Below are 21,163 nucleotides of genomic sequence, written 5' to 3' on the forward strand. Positions count from 1 at the left end.
TTCACTACATATATATGTACATACATATGAATCGTATGTACAAACATATATGTACATACATACATACATATCTGCACAAAACAAATCTTATTTTATAAAAATATGAAACCTTAACAATGTACATACAAAATATTACATCAGGCGTTCTTAACCATTGATCCATGAACCCCTTGGGAATACGTGATATATTATAAGACTTCTACGCTAGATTATGAATATGGAAGAGGAGAATAAAGTGCAAACTTTTCAATGTTAAGCAGCTTTTAAAAAGAAATCTTTTAGCAAGATGTACATATGTATGTAGTGGAATTACAAAATTTTCCATCAATTTTGTTAAGAAAAGATAACTTCAAATATTTGGACTTTCTTAACACTTGCCGCAATGTGATGGATAGTGAGTGGCCAGGACTTAATTTATCCAAATATATTGAATGCAGGATCTTTATATCTTATGTATTTCTCGTCAAAACCTCCATGATTCGAATTATATCATTACGAAATAAAAACATTCATTAATATCAACAGAAATAATTATTTTCGCGAGAAGCCCCTAGTATACTTATGTACCTCACATATGCGAGAGAGAGGAGGAATTTAGTACGCGCCGCGCTCAACGGTCAGTGTGAGAGTGATATCCGCCTTGAAAAGACGGCTCTGCTTCAGCCGTTATGTTTTTCATTTCTTGCACTTATTTTATATTATTAGAAGTTTAACACATGATAAAATAATTTTTATTGCCAATTGCAATAATTAACCTGGCAGATTTTGCATTACTTAAGGTTAAAATACACATTTCTAACTGGACGCTTGACGTCCAGCACAGTGGCTAGCTGATTTTTTTTGGCACAGTAAAACAAGTGTCAAAAGAAGCCTACCCTAATGAGTTAAATAAGTTTTAATTCCGTTTACAGCATACATATTAGCCAGCAGTTTGGCTTAGTGGTAGCGTATATATTTAACACCACTAAGGTCAAAGGTTCGAGTCCTCGCCATCTGCTGGTTAGATTTGGGGGTTTTGTGACTCCAAATCGATCGTTTCTCTATCAGAATTTGCCAATTTTATCTGATCATTGCTGAAACGGTTCCTGAAAATTGGTATTAGATCTATTCCTGTTGTCACAAAATCTGCCTGTGTATAATTTGTAATAATTATGCACAGTAATCTGAAATCTATAGATATCTCGTATTAATTATATGTATAAAAATTGTACACAAAAAAAATCTAAAAATAATCCATAGATGTCTCTATGATTATTATTTCTGATTAATTGTTATATGCTATATATTCTGATTGTATATGTATTACTGTATTTCTGTTTTCTGATTGTTTAGGTATTCTGTATTTCGTTAACGTACATGTACACCCGTCGCATTGGAGCAAATCTGTAATGACGAGTGTATATTGATTTGTGACTATAAAAATAAAATGAAATAAAAATATGTATATTAATTGGAACTTTCAACATTTGTAGTTATGAAAACAGGTCTTAGCTAAGAAATTTTAACATGCGTGTTGCCTTGTCAAACACCACACAAAAATTTTATATTCTTATTCAAAATTAACAAAAACAGTCTTCATATTAATATGTCTCTTAAAAATAATATATAATATAATACATACGTATATATTATATATTTATTATTTTTAAAACTATTTTTTAATATATGTAACTTCCTTTGAAATTTCATTTTATACATTATATATTCCGAGAAGTCAAATGACTGGCAAATACAATATGTATATAAAAAAGGGCTAAAAACCCAAATATATAAAAAAAGGGTTAAAAATCCATGTATTATAAAAACGTGACCCTGCAAGATTCAACCCATATGAGTAATATTTTGACAGCCGTAAACTTTGTGAATATATTTTGCATAATACAAAAGCAAACTCATAGACTATAAGCAGCAACAATACACTGTCATAATATTATATTATTTCTGCTAATTTAATCTTACAAATAAGATACGACGTTCAAATATTTATTTTTTACATAAAATTTCATACACATGTAAGTACATACAGTTATGTATATGTATATTATTATACGTTTTATTTTTTGTTCGGTCGTAATAATATATACAACTTTTGAAATTGTGTATTATATGAACGACTATACGTTCCTCGGCTAATTTCATTTTCGCCCGCCCACCAAGAGCCGCCCTTGCACATAAGGGTCGCATTTAAAAATAATGATATTCAACGTATACCTACACACATACGTACAGTACGTGGTGTACAGTTATACACTGTGCAGGTCCGCTTCATAAATATTGTGCAAACGGAATTAAGCGTGAAAGCGAAAGCGTTAAATAAAACCCAATTCTCCACCCCCCCCCTTTTTCGGCCCCCCAGCCAAGTTTGGAGTCGCACATGTGCGAAATGTAATTCTAGATTAAAAATACCGAAGAAAATGAAAAAGCAATTTATGTACTACGCCTAAGAATTATTAATGCGACAATATTTTGAAAGAAGTGTCAGGCAAAAGTCATCAGAAATTTTATTATATTATATAATAGATGGCTCAGTGTAATTTTTGTAAATTAATAAAAATATTCAGATTGAAGTGAGTTCAGTATTAAAAGATAGAACTACGTACACTCTAATCCCTAAAAATAATTTATAATACACCCATATATACTCACTTGAAAAAAATGCATGCCATATATAATATTCCGTTTGTTACAGAGATTACTAACTAACTAACCAGTAGATTCTATGACAGAATCACTAATCACTCACAATACTTACACACTTGTGAAGAGTCTCGGTGATTACATCAAAATGTCTATACCCTTCAGGTATAAACACTGATTACCCAAATACAATCTGCTTTAGGTCATCGACTTTAGAGAGTCTTCAATTAATATTATGTACATATTAGATGTATTATGAGCATTTATAAGAATTGTAAATAGGTTTTTGAGCTCTTTTTCCTATTATGCTGTACATTAACATTAGAATAATATAATACTATGATTACTAGCAAAATTAAATTAAAATTGTAAAATAGAAAATGACCAGTAGATCAGTATTGTGAACATTATTTCGCAATAATAAAAAGCATTAAAATCAAACGTACACTCTAGTACTGCAGTTTTGTACAAAACTGCAGTACTTCTGTACTAGAAGTACTGCAGTTTTGTCACCATTTATATATATGTGCCCGCATGGATAGACATAGTGCTGCGTTAAAATATGTACCCCATACTTTATTGAATAATTCATGGTAAAAACGTGTCTCTTCCTATCCAATTTAAATGGAATTGTGTGGCCGATTCCGTAAGATCGACCCAGTTCCGGTTTTATTGCATTAAAATTTCATAATAATCAATAGTATTGACTTTTATGAAATACTGGCGGTTCTAACCGTCTTCACTCGGTAAATGGAATTGTAATGAAAACCATGAAAAAATCTTTATTATTAATTAAATTTATATATTTTTATTTGAATCAAAAATAAATTATATTATTTAACGACCGATCGAGCACAAAAGTCTTTGACCAATCCAGCCAATCACAAACGACTTTGACGACAGCCAATCAGAAACGAATTACAGACACCGTTTCGGTTTTACGTTTCAGTTCAGTATTATAAGATTAATGAAATTAAATCGTTTATATGTAAAATTTCGTATCTATATATTTTACATATATCAAGTATGTAGATGAAGTATGGAGATTGACAAGTATGGAGATTTCAAAAAATGAATATTATAATTATCAGAAGTTCATAATAGTGCAGAAAATCGCACTGTTACCACTAACGAAGACACATACTCGTGTTCTTTTATTTTTATTGATTTTATTTTTTATTTTATCTTCAATTTATACCAGGAAGGCCTAGCAGGTAACCCCAATGCACCTTCCTGGCCAGAAACATTGTAAATTTGATACAAATATTATACAAAGTACATAAATACAATTAATATCTACAAAGAAAATTTGCAGCATTTTAAACAATTCAGCGAAATTCAGTAAATACATACAAATTAACATCCACAGATACATTTGTGGTCAAATTTTTAAATTTGCAGTATTTTATACAATTCAGCGAAATTCGAAATTGCTAAAAATTTTGCGAGAAAATGGGTAAGGTTGCCAATTTGTTGGAACCGTTTCAGTGAAAATCAGATAAATTGGCAAACTCTGATAAGAAACGATCGACCTGGAGTCACAAATCCAAGGTCTGGCCAGCATAAACCAGTGGGATTTAAACCCCTGACCACTCTCTTCAAAGCATTATACATATATTAACCACTGGTCTATTCTGCTAGTTTATTTGTAAGTGAATGGCCGGGCGAGCGTGCGGGGATGGAATTATTGGGCAGCGCGGGGGTTGGAGTGAGTACTGAAAAGGGAATGCAAAACTGCAAGGGCTGTGCATACCAAAACCACTAGCGACAATAGCCTCGGACGTAGTTCATCTATCAATTCCGTTTAAAAATATCGTTTATAAGAAAATCATATTTACATTAATATTTTATTGATTGAAAAAAATATGCTTCATCATAAGAAACATCCTCACATATCCATATTTCATAATATTATACATTTTTATTGAAATTAAAATTACACAACAAAATTATTGTGTTCATTTGAAACGAACACATGACACAAACTCACAGAGAACATTATAGTATATTTTTGCAAAATAAATAAACCGACATATGTATGTATGCATATTTACTTCCTCGGGAAATATTACCCACGAGTAGTAAACGGAAGCTTGCGCGATATTGAATTTCTCTATTTGGACTGATTATTCAGTTTTCCAGCGCACCTGAGACACTCGACCTGTACGCCACTGACTTAATAAATATATCTACTTACACTAGACGATATTTTCTCGTCATTACAAATTCTGAAGAATCACTCGACTACCCGTCGGGACCCATTCCTATCCTCGGCTTCGGCGCGTTGTACAACTCCAGCTACATATATGTATGTACATACATACATCCTACTTCATCCATCGGCATGGTCTTCATTAGTATGGTATTACAGTCACGTGGCAATGCAGCCGCAATCAACTGATGAGGAGCATCCTCTGGGAGCCACTCCTCGACCTGGTCGGTCTTCATCACGATGACAGGCCGTAAGGCGCGCCTCGAGTACTGACTGCTACTGGAGTAAATATTGTATTATATGTACATATGCAGTGGCGGACTGGCCATACAAGCGAACATGCCCGATGGCATGTGGGCCCCACTATCTGTTAGAAAATATGGGCCCTCAGTAAAACTATTTCACGTGTGTAAAAATTTATAGGATATTGCACTTTGGGACCTAAAGTTTGGGTATTTCAACAAAGCAAATTTCTTACGATATACACAAACAACTAATATCTGCTTTAGCAGCCCAAGGATCGGTTAACTTTTTTTATTAGGCTCGAAATGTAAGTTTCAACATTTGCGTGGGCCCTTTTGCTGGGCCCATTTCTAACCTCAATATTATGTATATACCAATACCTATGTAACAACTACCTACTGAAATAAAAATGGGAATAAACAAATTTCCGTGAATTATTCCGTGAATAAACTGAATTGCTTAAAACAATTTTGATAGGACGATTCGTCATCAACCAGCGATTTAAATTTACTTCATACTTTCAAAATAACATTTGATTATACTTCGACGATTTAAATACACAATTTTAAACAGTTTCCGAATATAAAATCTATTCGTAATCTAGACAAATCCATGTATATAGAAATATAGGATAGGGGCCCCCTCCCCAAAATCCCGATTTTCGCATGATCACAAAACTTTATCTATTGTTATTACGTACATATGTATGTATGTATGTACATAGATAAAGTGAAAAGATAGTCGGTAGAAATTAAGTTAATTGATAGTGTTTTAGTGACTCGGTTTGATGGTCGATTTTTGCTGACCATGTGAAGATTTTTAGAAAAAAATTTTCGCCTGTGGCGCTTTTTTCACTTTTTACATAATATTTTTTTATAATTATTCTATCAAAAATAAGCTTATTTTTTTCATATTTTATAACTCAATAAGGTGTATGCAAAGAATATTTTCCATTTTTATTCCGATATAAAAAAGATTGTTTTCTACCGAAAGTAAAAGCCGCTTTTATGCCGCATTCTTTTATGATGCATTCTATTTACCTAGGACAAGGGTTAAAAAGAAATATACAATGTATTTTATGGATCTTTTTTGCTTTTGCCATTTTTCTTGTACTTAAATTTGTTTATTCCCATTTTTGAAAATTTTATTTTTTTTTACCCTTGATTTTTAGCGCGATGGAAAGAAGAAAATTTTGTTATATGGGGGAGGGGACAAATTTTTTTAACCCTGGGTGGGCCCCCTTCGACTCATGGCATGCACTAATTTCAGTCCCAGTCCGCCACTGTACATATGTATATACATTTGGATCGAATCTAGTATTACATGTAGTCAATAATTGCGATTACACAATGAGAAGGCCGATACCAATACACACAGCCTCTGGCCTCGCAAACAACTGCATCCCAACAGCCCCAAGTCTCTAGAGACTGGCTGTGTTTATTCCATGGAAAGTGTGAGTGTCGTAAGGACGAAATCAGACAGCGGTGAATGTGGGGCGTGGTTTTTTTAGATAGTTTTAAACATATAGAAAAAAATCACCACTGTCTGATTTCGCCGTAAGCGATCAATTTTAGATGCTCTAATTAAAAAAAATACAATTTTTTAGCTTTCAATCAGTAGTTCTACATACAGGTGTTAATAATTTAGATTTATTTTACAATAGAATCAGAATATTTCGAACTTATGTATCAGATGGAGAAATAGGTCGTACGTGTCTTTTTAGATAGTTTTGCAAATGCAAAAAAACATTAGCACGCCTAATCTATACCGTCGCGATCCTTGGAAAACCCCTCTCCCCCTGGAGTACTTTCAGTGATATTTTAGCCTTGTATTGAAAAACATATGTATGTATAAATGAAGGTTTGATAGTTACCAAAAACGGCGATTCTCATATTTTAAGAAATGTAGGAGAAACTTGTCGAAATATTAAGATTGCATATACAAAAGTGCGGACCGGGAGACATATGAGGACTCCAACTGTGAGAATCATATCTTCATGTCATTATTAATTCGTACTAATTAAGCTTAATTCAAAGAAAAAACCTTTCTCCTTTCGTAAATTAAAAAAAATGTATTCCCAGTTAGAATTATTATGATAAAAATGCGTCGTAGCTAACTTTTTTTCCACAAAAAAGTACACTTGTTCTCCAGCTTAAAAATTAGATCCTTTTGAAATTTAGTCTCATATTGAACATCAACTGATTTACATATATTCATCATCCGGACTATGCAAGAATATAAATGGGTTGAATGTATAGTGATTTATCTATTTTGTAAATTCGCATTAATAGATTGAAGTTTATGTATTACCTATGATATTAATATTTCATGAAACTGATTATTTTTTTATACCAAAAACTTTTCGTCATACATATGTACATATTTTTAATTAAAGTATATCATACATTTCTATTTAAGGTAGATAGAATGAAAACGTACAGTTTTTCATTCAAGTTTATGGACCCGTAAGAATTTTCCCAATGACTGAAAATATTCATTGTACGTATAAATATATATTATATCTACCATAGAACTTTGGTAGATTTTTATACGAAATCGTTATCCTATGTAACTTGAATCCTTTAGGATACCGTTATTAGTGTTTATTTAATTTTTGTTTTGTCTTGACCTGTGTTTACTTGTATATGTACATATAATTCGAAAAACTATTATTTTTCCTTTTGCCCTGAAGATGTGATCTGACTCCAACGAAACGCGTGACATTATTATATTTTTCAGGTACGCGGAAAAGTGTAAATTGTTTTCCAAACACGAACTGACAGACGGAACGACAATACGGGGAATGAAAAGACAACTTTGCAACTTCCTTTTCATCAAAGATTAATATATTACGATTCTCGTCACGTTCTGGCTTATGCGTCCTCAGACGCTCCGAATCGAAAAAGCGAATATTTCCCGATGGCTTTCCCGGTGAAAAGCGATTCCGTTTTATGCGCGGAAAACTCCCGCACCTAGAGACTGAAAGAGTTTTTCACGAATCGGAGAAGAAGTCGCGGTTTTTCGCAAAGTTTCGATTCCGAATATCTGCGACGTGTCGCGATGAAAACTTTGATCAGATTTAAAATCTAAGCGAACGTTGACTCGTAGAGTCGTATATCCAACCTCAGTATTGAACTGTTTTTTTCGAAGCTTAGAACCCATTAGGTAAAGCCTCAAGATCTTCTATAGATGTGGTACTTATGTACGTGCTTGTGAAAAATTTGCAATATCTCAGAACAAAAATCCGATGATATCTCGTTACACACTCTTTTATCCTTAAGTCTTTTGTGCGTTGTCAAAATGGGTCCGTCAGAAATGACGGGTTGCTATTGTACACGTGATATGTACAAAGTATCTACTTACTGTTGTCATACACAAATAGATCCATTTTGCTGTGAAGAAAATATTTTTTTGTACAAACTCCCATATGTATTATATTATCACTAGTGATGTGCCCGTTGATTTCAACGGGTGGTTTCGGAATGGAATTGATACACGAAATAGATTAAAGTTATATGCTATATCTATGTAATATATAATTTCGAAAGAGACTTTGTAAGTATGCAAGTATGTATGTAAGGTTTGGGTGGTAGAATCCGTGATGTTAAATTTAGTAAAAAAATAAATGAATATTCAAATAAATTTAAATAAAATAAAACCATCCAAATTTAATAAAATGTTTGGTATTAGATTAACCATGCTTAATCGGTTTATATTACAAATACCAAGCGAAGCCGGGTAAAACCACTAGTGTTATATATAAATATAATGTAAGGTAGTTTGCAGGCGCGCGCATGTATTAATAGAAAAAGTTGAATGCGCGCGTTACACACTCGTCAATCCAACCCGTTCACCCGTTCGAAATGATGAATGAACGTGTGTGTGTGTGTCTTCGTGGATGTGCGTATATGTGTACGCTTCCGCGCAGCGCATTTTAAGTCCCCATACTTATCCACGCGTTCGTTTTTTTACATACCTCTTTTATACTTCACTTACGATTACAATTCAGGAAAAAATTTGCCTCTTATCCGATCGTTTTCATACTTTGCCATATTGCTCATTTTGGTCATCAATATATGTAAGTAAATGTATTCTCCGCCATTACGATGGAGAAAAAAAATCGTTTTAGACGCGTTTAAAATTTGAATTTCTGAAAAGTGCCTGACGTTTATCCAGTTTTTAGTTTTAAACATAGATGGCGGTAGTAAAATAAATTTATTGGTATTTTTATTCAAAATAATAATTTTATATACAAATTATAGAAGAGGTATGTATTTTAATTATTATATATGTTTTTATATACATCGTGTCTGTGTGTCTGTGTATTTTTTTTCATAGAACACAAAAACTTGCTTTTACAGATTACTCCAAAGCGACGAGTGCATTTAAACCGATACAATGACCAAAATTGTCGATTACGAACAAAAATTACATGGATTTATTCGCGCTCGGTCTTTATTGGAAAAACCGTCTTGTCTGAGTCCGTGGGAAAAGTTTCCGCCAATAATGGCCGAACGTTAATCGTCGTGGCGAAACTTAGCACTCTCACCGGGGTTGGGGCGCGCACGACCATTGGAGCCCAACCCAAAAATGAAATATAGAGTCGGGGAAAGTTCGAGCGGAAAAGTCCATTTATAATCCGTCTCTGGGCGCGTGTAACTTCGTAAAACAATACGGGCCGGCAAATTTTCAGGGCCGGCAGGTTGGGGGCTTTTAATTAATTAATTTGTCCCGTTAATTTGCCCGTTAAAATTCAATAACGCTTGCGTAGGTAGCGTCGTCAATTCCGTTAAATTGCCACGTGCCGAATACGCATCACGCCACTGCCGACGATGATACTGCGACGTAACCATCAACGGTGCTCAAACTATGAGATGGGGTCAAAATTGCAACATATAAAGCACTAGTTGTTTTACCCGGCTTCGCTCAGTATTTGTAATATAAACAGCATAAACATTGCGAATCTTATAGTAAATATTCATTTGTTTTTTTATTAAATTTATTTGCATCGAAAAAAATATAATATTCAACCAATTGAATTGTCATCATAGAAACTTTGTTTTGTTTACGAAGTTCCCAACCAAAGATACTGTTACGGAGGGGTGGGTGGAGGTTCCAAGTAAAAGGTCAAAGTCGCGTCACAGCATTTATTGGTGATTAAGGAGATACACGCACTGGCAGTGCTCCGTCCAGAATGTCTTGATATTCTCTAAGTACCTCCTTATAAAGGACAGGTCACTCAGAGCATCTTCGACGTCCGGTTACTTCCCCATTGTTTAGTCACGTACTCGGATGTGCAGTCCCACGCTTTGGCGTTGTCAGTTCTAAGAACTCCACGGGAATGCGACCGAGTTCCGCTATCGCCTAAGTGTTTATCATTGTTTAGCCGACTTGCACTTAAGCCTGGAGATAATCCTCGAAACCAATTATAACGGTGGCTCCTTTTAGCATACGCTACAGTACTTACATACTTACATACATTGTACATACAAAGTCTCTTTCGAAATTATATATTAGATATAAGCAACATGGTAGCGTGATTATTTACCTAAAGAAATGTCGTGGGTTCAAATTCTGATCAGAGGCGAAAAAAAAATTAAATTTTCTCCATGATTTCAAGTACGTCTATCCCTGCTGGAAAATTCTGAATGGTTATTAAGGGCCAAAACACACTGAATGGTATGGGAAGTCACATACATATGTACATATATACCAGGAACGGGCCTTCCTGGCCAATTACAAACAATGCAGCATTTTTACGAACCTTACGTTAGACTTGATTGTGTGTAGCTAGCAATAGAGTAATCTTTTACTACTACAAGTACAAGTATATAAATTTAAAGAGCTTGTGTGTATTCAACGATATGCTTTTAAAATCTAATATACATATATATTTAAGGAGCTCATCTTGAAACGACTTCGAAAGCATACGTTTTGAATACGAATTGCCTGCGGCTCAATTTTATAATTTACATTATATAAAAGTAGCCCAGCAAGTAATCCAATCTTCTACTAAACGCTACTTATTGTAATGTAGCCATTTTAAAAATAAAATCCAGTATTATTTCCATTTCAATATAAAAAACCTACATCAAATCTTTTATAAAAATTTAAAATATTTTTATACAAAATGTAATTTTTAAAGCTATTTTGAATATTGAGCTCATATCAATAACCACCTCCCTTCTTCTACTACTACTTTTTGGCAATTTTATTTTGACAACTGAGCCTTGTGGTAATATTTCTTTTTGATTTTATCGCATGTAAGCTGGAAAGCGACTCGGCATCCCCTATATTCTTTTATGCTTACATATACCATAATTGATTTAAGGGTTTGGAAACGTGAGCTTTATGGAAATAAAAATGAAAAAAGCCAATTTTTCATATTCAATGCAAGATAAATTGTTTCCCATATTTCTATACATCACATAGACGCTGTACTACAATAAACGTTATCTCAATCTGACAAAAATTGAACTATTCCAATTTTTCTCTGACAAGCCCATAATATTTACAAAATAAACCATGGACGAAAACATGTCAGTTTGTTGGACAATCTAATTTAATTTAATTTGACATCAATCGTAGCTCAACTCTAGAACGTAGAAGGAATCTGACCCAACACTTCTTATTATTCCTTCTATGACCTAACTAAGGTTTATTCATACTATCCAGCAGTTCAAGGCTACAGCACAGCACAGAAGCTCACGTAAACGAAAGTTTATATGCATACTATCCGAAACGTTTCCGAAAATATTCATATGTGTATGCGCACTTTCTACTATGATATTTCCACAGTAGCCAAAGAAAAGTTTTGCTTGATACGTTACGATGACATATACTGATAAATAGATTTTGTCAGCTACTGCTTTTACTTGCTGTTACGTCTACGTCACGTTATTCATGAATGTGTCCATAGAAAATATACCAAAGAATACTTATACGTATTGCTGGTTACATTCATTTGCCGGTACGTGGTGTGCTAGTATGAATAGACCTCTAATCACTCAAGACTATTTTCCAGGGTTGTGGAGTCGGATCAAAATGTACCGACTTTGTTTTATGATTCGACTCCAATTTGAACGAATTTAGTAAGATTGACTTTTCTTGCCAACGTATAAAATTGTTAGTTACAAAAATAATAGGGATTTTCAAAATATAAAAAAAAGGAATTAAAAAAATCACACGTAACCCAATTTATTGAATTATTGATCATTAAATAGGTATAACTATAATGTAAATACATTCATAGTGTATGTGTATGAATTTCATACATAAAAAATAAATGAGAGTAAAAATCAGAATAAAAAGAAGGATGAGAATATGAGGATGAGAATACATGCAATTACAACGATTTTATTTTATATTATTTATAATATGATTTTTATATATCGGTTATTAAATTTAAATTTACTAATGGATTTACTTAAATAAAAAAGGAGACTCTAGTTGTCACATACCGTAATACCATTAATTAAAGAAAATAATAGCTAATATAAAACTTTTAGAAAGGAATCGGAGTCGGTTGATTTTTTACAACTCCGACTCCAACTCCTACTCCGCTTGAAATGCTCCAACTTCACGACTCCGACTCTGACTAAACACAGCCCTGCTATTTTCGCAACCAATCATTTTATTTCGGTATTATTAAATTATTTCGGCTTCCTTGTTACGTCGGGTAATTTATATCATATTAAAGAAATAAACACAATTGTGCCACGTATTTCAGCCACAGATTATTCGATTAATATTTATATTATTTATAGTAAACATCATTCGATGGTTTGACAGGCTAATTTATTGAATTAACTCTGAAGCGATTGGAAAGACTGAATTAAATTATACTAAAGAGCTTTATCGGCGATAAAACAGGCGAGTCTTCTCAAACGGTAGAGATAAAACGATTAATAACAACCCACGTATTCCAGTAGAGCGGAATAAAAATATTCTAAAGTTAAAAAAATAAATGTTTCGTATTTATGGTGGGATTGTTTAAATGCGTCTATATGAACGATAGTATGTACATACATACATGAGTATGATAGAAGAAAATTTCCAAAAGTTAAGCAAACTGCTGTGCGGTTATTTCTCGGACAGGTGCACTCTACTGTCGCTTTGGACTACCATTCTCTACATTTCTCTCGCTTGTAAGAATTGAATTGGTTTCGTACGAACACAACTTATACATAGAATGCCTTACACAAGCACGTATACTAGTGTAAGTAGGTATGCGTTTCAGTTTTCTATTGTACGTGCACGTTTTGTTATTCGAACGGAGGCAATTGTTGCTGTGGAAAATCTTTACGCTACTCGAGCTTTTCATTCGCAATTTTTTATTGCGTATTTTTTTTCCTTCTTTTCGCTTTTCGATATTAGCACATTTCTCATTATCGTACGTGCGCCCAGCCGCAAGTGAATATTCATTGTTGCCATTTCAGAACAACTCAATTCTGCAAATGGTTCTGTACAACGGACGTCAATCAACGAGACTTCCCGATGTCGAGAAGTGTTTTGCGTTCTCAAATTGGCAAATTTGATTTAACCGTGTCATGACTTTTGCTTACTCGCAGATAATATTTTCACTTCATCTACATACATACATATACATATAGCCAGCAGCATAGCTCGGACGTTAAGCTTCTGCTTACCGTCAAGAAGGTGCCGGGTTCTATCCCTGAATGAAAATGAATTTTTCAGAGTATGCTGTTGGTCAGACCTGGATTTGTGACTCCAGGTTGATCGTTTCCTATCAGAGTTTGCCAATTTTCTCTGATTTCATTGTTGAAACGGTTCCCGGAAAAAAAAATTGGCTAAAAATCCTTCCTACCTACTATGTCACCACTATTTGAAATTTGATGGATGTACAATAAAAATTTATGTACAATTCATAGATGTCTCGTTAATTTGCGAGTTTTTTCAGTGTCTCGCAATTCAACGACTTATAATAAAAAAAAAATGCTGCATTTGTATTTGTAATTGGCCAGGAAGGCGCATTGGGATTTACCTGTAAGGCCTTCCTGGTATATATGTAAAATAAAATAAAATAAATAAAATAAATATAGACGAAGTATAACAGATGAATTAATGTAATTTTGAGAAGATCTTAACTCGAGATTTACGTCCTAGGTACATACATATATTCTAATAGTTACTACTCCAGTTGTCATTATTTAGAATATTATACACTTACTTTTTCTTGTAAGTTAGTAAGTGATTTCCGATTTTATTAGATCCGTCACAACAATCAAGATAAATAAATCTTGTATGTTAGTAAGTGATTTCCGATTTTATTAGATCCGTCACAACAATCAAGATAAATAAATTGACAAACTCTAGCAGAAGACGGTCAATCCGGATTTAATAACCATCTAGATCTTGCTAGCAGCAATAGATGTAGTTGTAATCATCTATCGACCAATATTTGAACCCACGACATACATATCTACTGATAAGAACCCGCTTAATATTCTGAACATACATATGTATGCCATCCATAAATAGCCACAGTGTAGTGAACTGGTAGAGCTATTGCATACCAGTAGAGAGGTCATGGGTTCAAGTCATCAAAAAACACAGATAGACCTCCTGTTTAGAATTTTCAGATTTTTCTAGCTTAATTATTGTGAACGATCCAATAAATCGGTATCCTTACCTCAGTTTCTCGCAAATTTATGTTATTATCATCTCGAATTTGTTGAATCTTATAAAATACTACCTATGTACATAATGTATTTCATGCAAATTTGCTATGTATCAAATTTTTTTTTGGTTGTTCATAGATGACTCTATTTTATTTGTAAATTATTATTACTTATTTACAAAAATAATTGAACCAGCTTGGTCATTAGCCAGCAGCATAGCTTCTGCCTAGCACCGACAGGCGCCGGGTTCGATCCCATGAGCTAAAAGATTTTATTCCGAATATATTCTGTAGTGCTGCTGTTCAGACTTGGATATTTGTGACTCCAGGTCGATCGTTTCCTATCAGAGTTTGCCAATTTTTCTGATTTCATTGTTGAAACGGTTCCCGATTAAATTGGCCAAATACCTTCCTAACTACTTGTCACCACTATTTGAGTATGACTAATGTACAATAAATTTATGTCCAATTCACAGATGTCTCCTTAATTACTAGTTTTGAGTGTCTCGTAATTCATTTTTAATTGTGTAATAAAAATGCTGCATTGTTTGTAATTGGCCAGGAAAGCGCATTGGGGTTTACCTGTAAGGCCTTCTTGGTATATATGTGAAAAATAAAAAAAAATGTATAAAACAATCTTGTAATAATAATGTGGTTATGATTATTTGGACGGCTTCAATTTTATCAAGAATGATCAAAACGAACGCATCCCGGACTCCACTACTTTGGAAAAATGGGTCATTGTATTTGTATTATACATATTATACATAAATATTTTCTCATACAGTAGAAACTATTAATATGCTATGTCACGAAACTTTCCGTATTCTTTCACGGACAAACCTCTCACACTTCGAAGATAAAATTTGCATTTTATGCCAACACAAAAGATACATATAACAAGAGTGTACGTACACGTTCTTAAACGACCTGAAACACACGTATGGATTTCGTCCATTCGTTCAACTACGAAAGTAACTGTAAAAATCGCTCATTTTTACCGCCTTTTAAAATGTATTGCCGCAACAAGGCATTTCCTGAATGAAATCATACTTATTTATTTTCCTTCAGAAACGTACGAACGGGAAATCGTAAAACAAAACAGTTCACGAATCGTGAGCAGACTTCGCTAACGACTGCAGGAGACAGATTGCACGACGCCATTTTTGCATATGGCCACCGCGCAGATAGAATTTCCACTCTGCCGATTCTCCCCACACATGTGTAGGATATATATTCCTAGTTTCTTCATGTTTTTTTTTTCATTTTTATTATTATTCGGATAATAAAAGGCGGGCAGGGTACATACGGTCGTCGTTCTTTTTTAGCCTTTTGGCCCGTTCGAACGTAACGACCGAACACGTCCGCACTTTACGCCACTATCGTACACTACTTCAATCCAAACACGTGTATATAATGCATACATACATGTATATATGTACGTGGTGTACTTTGTATATATGTGCGTACCTATCTTGAAATTTTATGTCTTTGTTGTAAGGTCGAAAAGTCGCGTGTCGTCGTTCCGTACGTGAGCGCAATTTAACGAGTTTGATGGCAGCGGAATCGCTCGGGAATTGTGAAGTTTGACGTTTTTAAATTTTTTTTAGAATCCTTTCGTTTTCATTTTGATAGTTTGCGTTCGTAGAACACGTAAACTAAGCTATGGAGATGCGGGGGGAAGTTTCATTCGTGACTGACGTGTATAGAGATTGAACTTATTTTATCAAATAAATCATTTTTGTGTCTTGAGATCTAGCGTGTTTGTCAGTTGCTCTGGTACCATTCGTTAAACCAATCTTAATCATTTCGATACGGCAACTTAAATCAAATAACCAGCAGCTTGGACTAGTGTTAAGCATACATGCTTTCGTACATAGTGGTCACGGGTTCCAGTCCCACTGGTTGCTGCTGGCCAGACCTTAGTTTTTGACTCCAGGTCGATCGTTTCCTATCAAATTTTGCCAATTTATCTGATTTCATTACTGTAGCGGTTTCTCCACCAAATTAGCCAAAACCATCCTAACCACTGTCACCACTATTTGAACATGATTTCAAAAATGTATTATCTATGACAGATATCCCGCTAATTTTCAAATATATAGTATTTGTATTATGTTTATATGTATGTATGTCTGATCACAGTGACGCGTTAGAGTATTATGTAATATCATTGTGGCATAATATGTAAATAAATAAATAAATAAAAATAATAATAAATAAATCTTGTTGGGGATCGTCCTCTTCGTCTGTTATCCTCAACGCTTCCCAGAACGAGCAATTTTTTCAGTCTTGGTCTCGCTTCACGATGTGTCCAAAGAACTGGAGGATACTGAAGACTATAGAAGATTGATTGGTTAAAAATATGGCAAATTTTCGCTGGTATGTAATCTATAAGCCCAAACTTATTGATAGTTTTCAAGATGGAATATCTAAATCAAAATGTGCTTGTATGAAATGCAAGCATCATGGTAAATCAAATACATGTAAAGCAAAGCTGGTGTATATGTACATGTAAAGTAAAGTAATCCAAGCTGGTCAGACTTGGAGCACAAATATCCAAGTCTGACCAGCAGCATTTAAGATTCTACTCAGAATAAATTCAGCTCGCGGAATTGAACTAGTATCTTTGATACTGAGCACCTCTCGGTGCTTAGTATCAAAACGTAACCACCTAGCCACACTGCTGGCTATAATGGAGTGGCCAGGTCAGGGCTGCTATTGGGAAAACGGTTGTCAAAAATAAAAACGAGCTGTGGGGTATCGACAGGGCTGGAGGACTTTGACGAGTCGTAATATGGAAATTAGAAGACAGGAAAGTCACAACCTACAGACACGATGAAAGCGACCGGAAAGAAGAATAAGACAATCGGTTAAATGCGTTCAAGAGAGTACGGACCGTCTCAGTGCCAATTAAATGTCTCTTACGTGCACTCGCAGTGAAATATTGAATACCATCCCAATGGAGTTTTAATTGCGTTAATCTCCGCTACATCGATGTCTGATATTCCATATGTGTATTATTATATAGGTATGTAATGTCGAGTGTTAAAATCGATCCAGCGACAACAAAGAAACGTTGCTGAATTAATCCTCGCGAGAGTTGAAGTTTAATTAATGGCACTATGTAAATTATCACTTACACGTGGAATTATGGAAACAGAGAATGCGACGCATTAAACAATTAAGTCGGTAATTTACGGCTACGTGCGGGCTTATAATTTGCGGTGCTTTTTAATTGTCGTGAATACCCGGAATTCAGCCGGGAATACCTGAAACGATTATATGTAATTCTGCAATCGATCGGCTTTTTTCATATTCAAACCTTTTCAACTGTATAAATAAATGTACATGTAATTTCGTACTAGTAAGCAAACAGTATTAAAATTACATTGTGGGTTAGCTCTGTTACGATGAACTATTGAATATTCGAATCTGAAGGATTAATAAACTAGATGTGTAGATTAGCTATAACTTGGTGGTAGGGAGTGTACGTACATACATAGTGTACATATGTATGTACTAGCTTCATACAATACAAGTGTTTATATTGTTATGTAGAGATTGGCTGATTGATGCTTGTTTACCACTGGTTTACTAAACTGAATACGTATACTTATGTATAATAATGAAGCTCTATAACTTTGAGAGGGCTAAATCGATTTTAGTATTGTTTTATTTTCAATTCAATTGTTTTTTTACTTTTTTTTGCGAACGACTAAATCAATTTTAATACCCCTCACAACGATTTTGAAGGACCTTCAAAGACAGATTCGTTGAACTTTTCAATAATAAATTTGATTTTGATTAGCAAAAATTGAATAAATGATCAATCTGAAGAAAAACACTTTAATTTAAAAGCGATATTGTGCTATTAATCATGTTAACCAGCAGCGTGGTCTAGTGGTGAGTGTTGTATTCTTTCGTGCAAGGTGTCACGGGTTCGATTCCCACTAGAGTCTCGTTATTGGCCAGACCTTGGTTTGACGATGGTTTCTTATCAGATTTTTCCAATTTTTCTGATTTTCATTGAAACAGTTCCTGTAAAATTGGCTCAATAGGATTATTGAAAACTGATTTTAAAAAATCGGCAAATCCATTAGCAATTTTTATAATAAAATAAAGAGTATTGTGGCTAGAGTGGCTAGGGTGACCATACATCCCGTTTTGGCCGGGACAGTCCCGTCTGATCCGTAAAATTATTTAATTTGTCCCAATTCGTCAGTCTTCTGATGCACATAAGATTTTTTTTTATAATATTTCGATATCGTTTTTACTTCCATATTTTTCTCAAAAACAAATATTAGTATATAAATATATTGTATTTACATACAATATATCCAATTTAAAGTAGCATTTAAGTACATATATTGTTACATCATTAATTTTACATATTTTAATAACTGTAAAATACAATAATATTTTTATTCAATCAATATTACAGATCGCTCCAATGCGACGAGTATACTATACAGATCAAGAAACACACCAAATTATATATTAATACATAATTCGAAATTATACATGACATCTATGGTCAAACATTTAAAAGTGCATTGCAAACATCGTATACAATACGATCAACAAATATTTATACAATAATCATCCACAGAGACATGGACTATGGAGATAAACCCGGCGAACCTTGAGATATAACATAATAACTTAAGATTTTGCGAGAGAAATGGTTAGGGAAAGCCAATTTTGCAGGAATCGTTTCAATGAAAATCAGAAAAATTGGCAAACTCTGATAGGAAACGACCGACTTGTTCACAAACCAAGGTCTAGCCAGCAGCAACCAGTGTGACTCAAACTCATAGCCACACTTACATACTATAGCAAAATACCAAACCATGCTGCTGGTTTAAAATATTTTATTTATTATATTGTTTCATTTTCTTCTTTTGAAGAAATTCTTTACAAAAGAATAAATAAAAATTAAAGAAATCAAAATTTCCTTTTTAATAATAATAAGAGAATACCTTTTTGGAAAATTTTTAGAATAATTTATTTTGAGATAATTTTTTTGTGGAATACGGTCACCATAATTATGGCAAACCTGTCTGAAAAATATGTTGACACGAAAACAATTTGTTTTTATATATGGAACACGCTTTGCAAAATCCTTGACCTAATTTTACTAAAAACATTTCGCACCATATGTACGTAACGTGGAATTCATGTTTGTGTATTCGTATACATATACATATGTAGATATTACACATTCTAAATACATCCATGTTTTGACTTAAACGTGGACAAGATAGTAAATATAGTTCTATGATAAATAACTATAGTACAAATTTGATTCGATATAGATTATTCGCGTCAACTTGAGCTTTATAGCCTATATACATATGTAGCTATTGGTTACAAAATAAATACACTCAGAAGTCAAATTCAACTGTTTAGATACTTGCTGCTTGTTATAGATAAAACTGACTTTATTAAATTTTTGTTTTCAGATCCAACAAACTGAAGTCGTTCTGGTTCAACGTGTCAGATGAGCCTGTGCCGACTTTGGACTTCCTCTCGGCAGCTTTACTATCAGCTGAATACGAAAGAGCTTTGGCCCGTGCTCTCGCCATGCCCGATTGTAGAGTCGTTCCTTTTTTCGGGGCCTTCCTTAGAGAACTTAGGTAAATATTATAATATACTATAGAACGAATGTTTGTAATAAATCGGACGTATTCAAAGCACTGTAAAATTTTCAATGCAAACAAATCGTTCGTTTCAGAGAAATACTCGCTTCATCGCCTGTTATATTAACCAATCAAATGAGATCGCCCAGGGATAGCAATAGAGATCCAAGAACAACACACAGAGAATCGATTAGTAAAGAAACATCCAGCAAAAGGTTTTTATTTTCATACATAATTTGCAGATTTTTCGTTTGGATTGAATAATTTATTTAATCTTGCTTGAATAATGCTCGTTAAATGTGTGTAAAGGTCCGTAATTACTTGTTAAATATGGGGAACAATGTAAACGTTCATTTTATAAAATAAATGTGCATTAAAAAAAGCAATTTAAAAAAAAATTTTGTACATAAAAAGTTTCTGTATATTACAAAAAAAATGTGTGCATTTCTAAATGACGGATTCAGATGGCATTAGAAACTTTATTTTGATCATCGAAAAAAATCAGACGTAAAAATCGAAAGCGAAGTAAAAAGAGGATAGTAATTAAAAAGCGGATGTTTGCTACTTAAATGGATATTACAATGACCAAAATACGAACCGACAACGACCAACGCTTCTCTCTACTGGATTCCTTTTTTTTTACTCTTCGGCTTGTGACCTTCGACACCTATGACCTTGGCTTCGACTCTACGACCTGGCATCATCATTCATGTTCATACGTAATACGTATACAAAAGTAAACACTTTTGACAGTTGACTGCAACGTTACCACTTTTTGTATCTATACTA

General features: G+C 33.7%; 1 protein-coding gene across 1 annotated transcript in view; it reads left to right on the forward strand.

Annotated features, from left to right (window-relative positions):
• The window catches only part of LOC143921589 (1-phosphatidylinositol 4,5-bisphosphate phosphodiesterase epsilon-1-like), a 67,236-nt gene that overhangs the window by 35,290 nt on the left and 10,783 nt on the right, over window positions 1–21,163 (forward strand). The window contains exons 5-6 of the mRNA XM_077444940.1: window positions 20,198–20,371; window positions 20,470–20,589. Of these exons, the coding sequence (XP_077301066.1) occupies window positions 20,198–20,371; window positions 20,470–20,589 (294 nt within the window). The remainder of the gene's footprint in view (window positions 1–20,197; window positions 20,372–20,469; window positions 20,590–21,163) is intronic.

Source organism: Arctopsyche grandis, chromosome 13 (genome assembly GCF_051622035.1).
Source record: "Arctopsyche grandis isolate Sample6627 chromosome 13, ASM5162203v2, whole genome shotgun sequence".
Taxonomy (NCBI): Eukaryota; Metazoa; Arthropoda; class Insecta; order Trichoptera; family Hydropsychidae; genus Arctopsyche; species Arctopsyche grandis.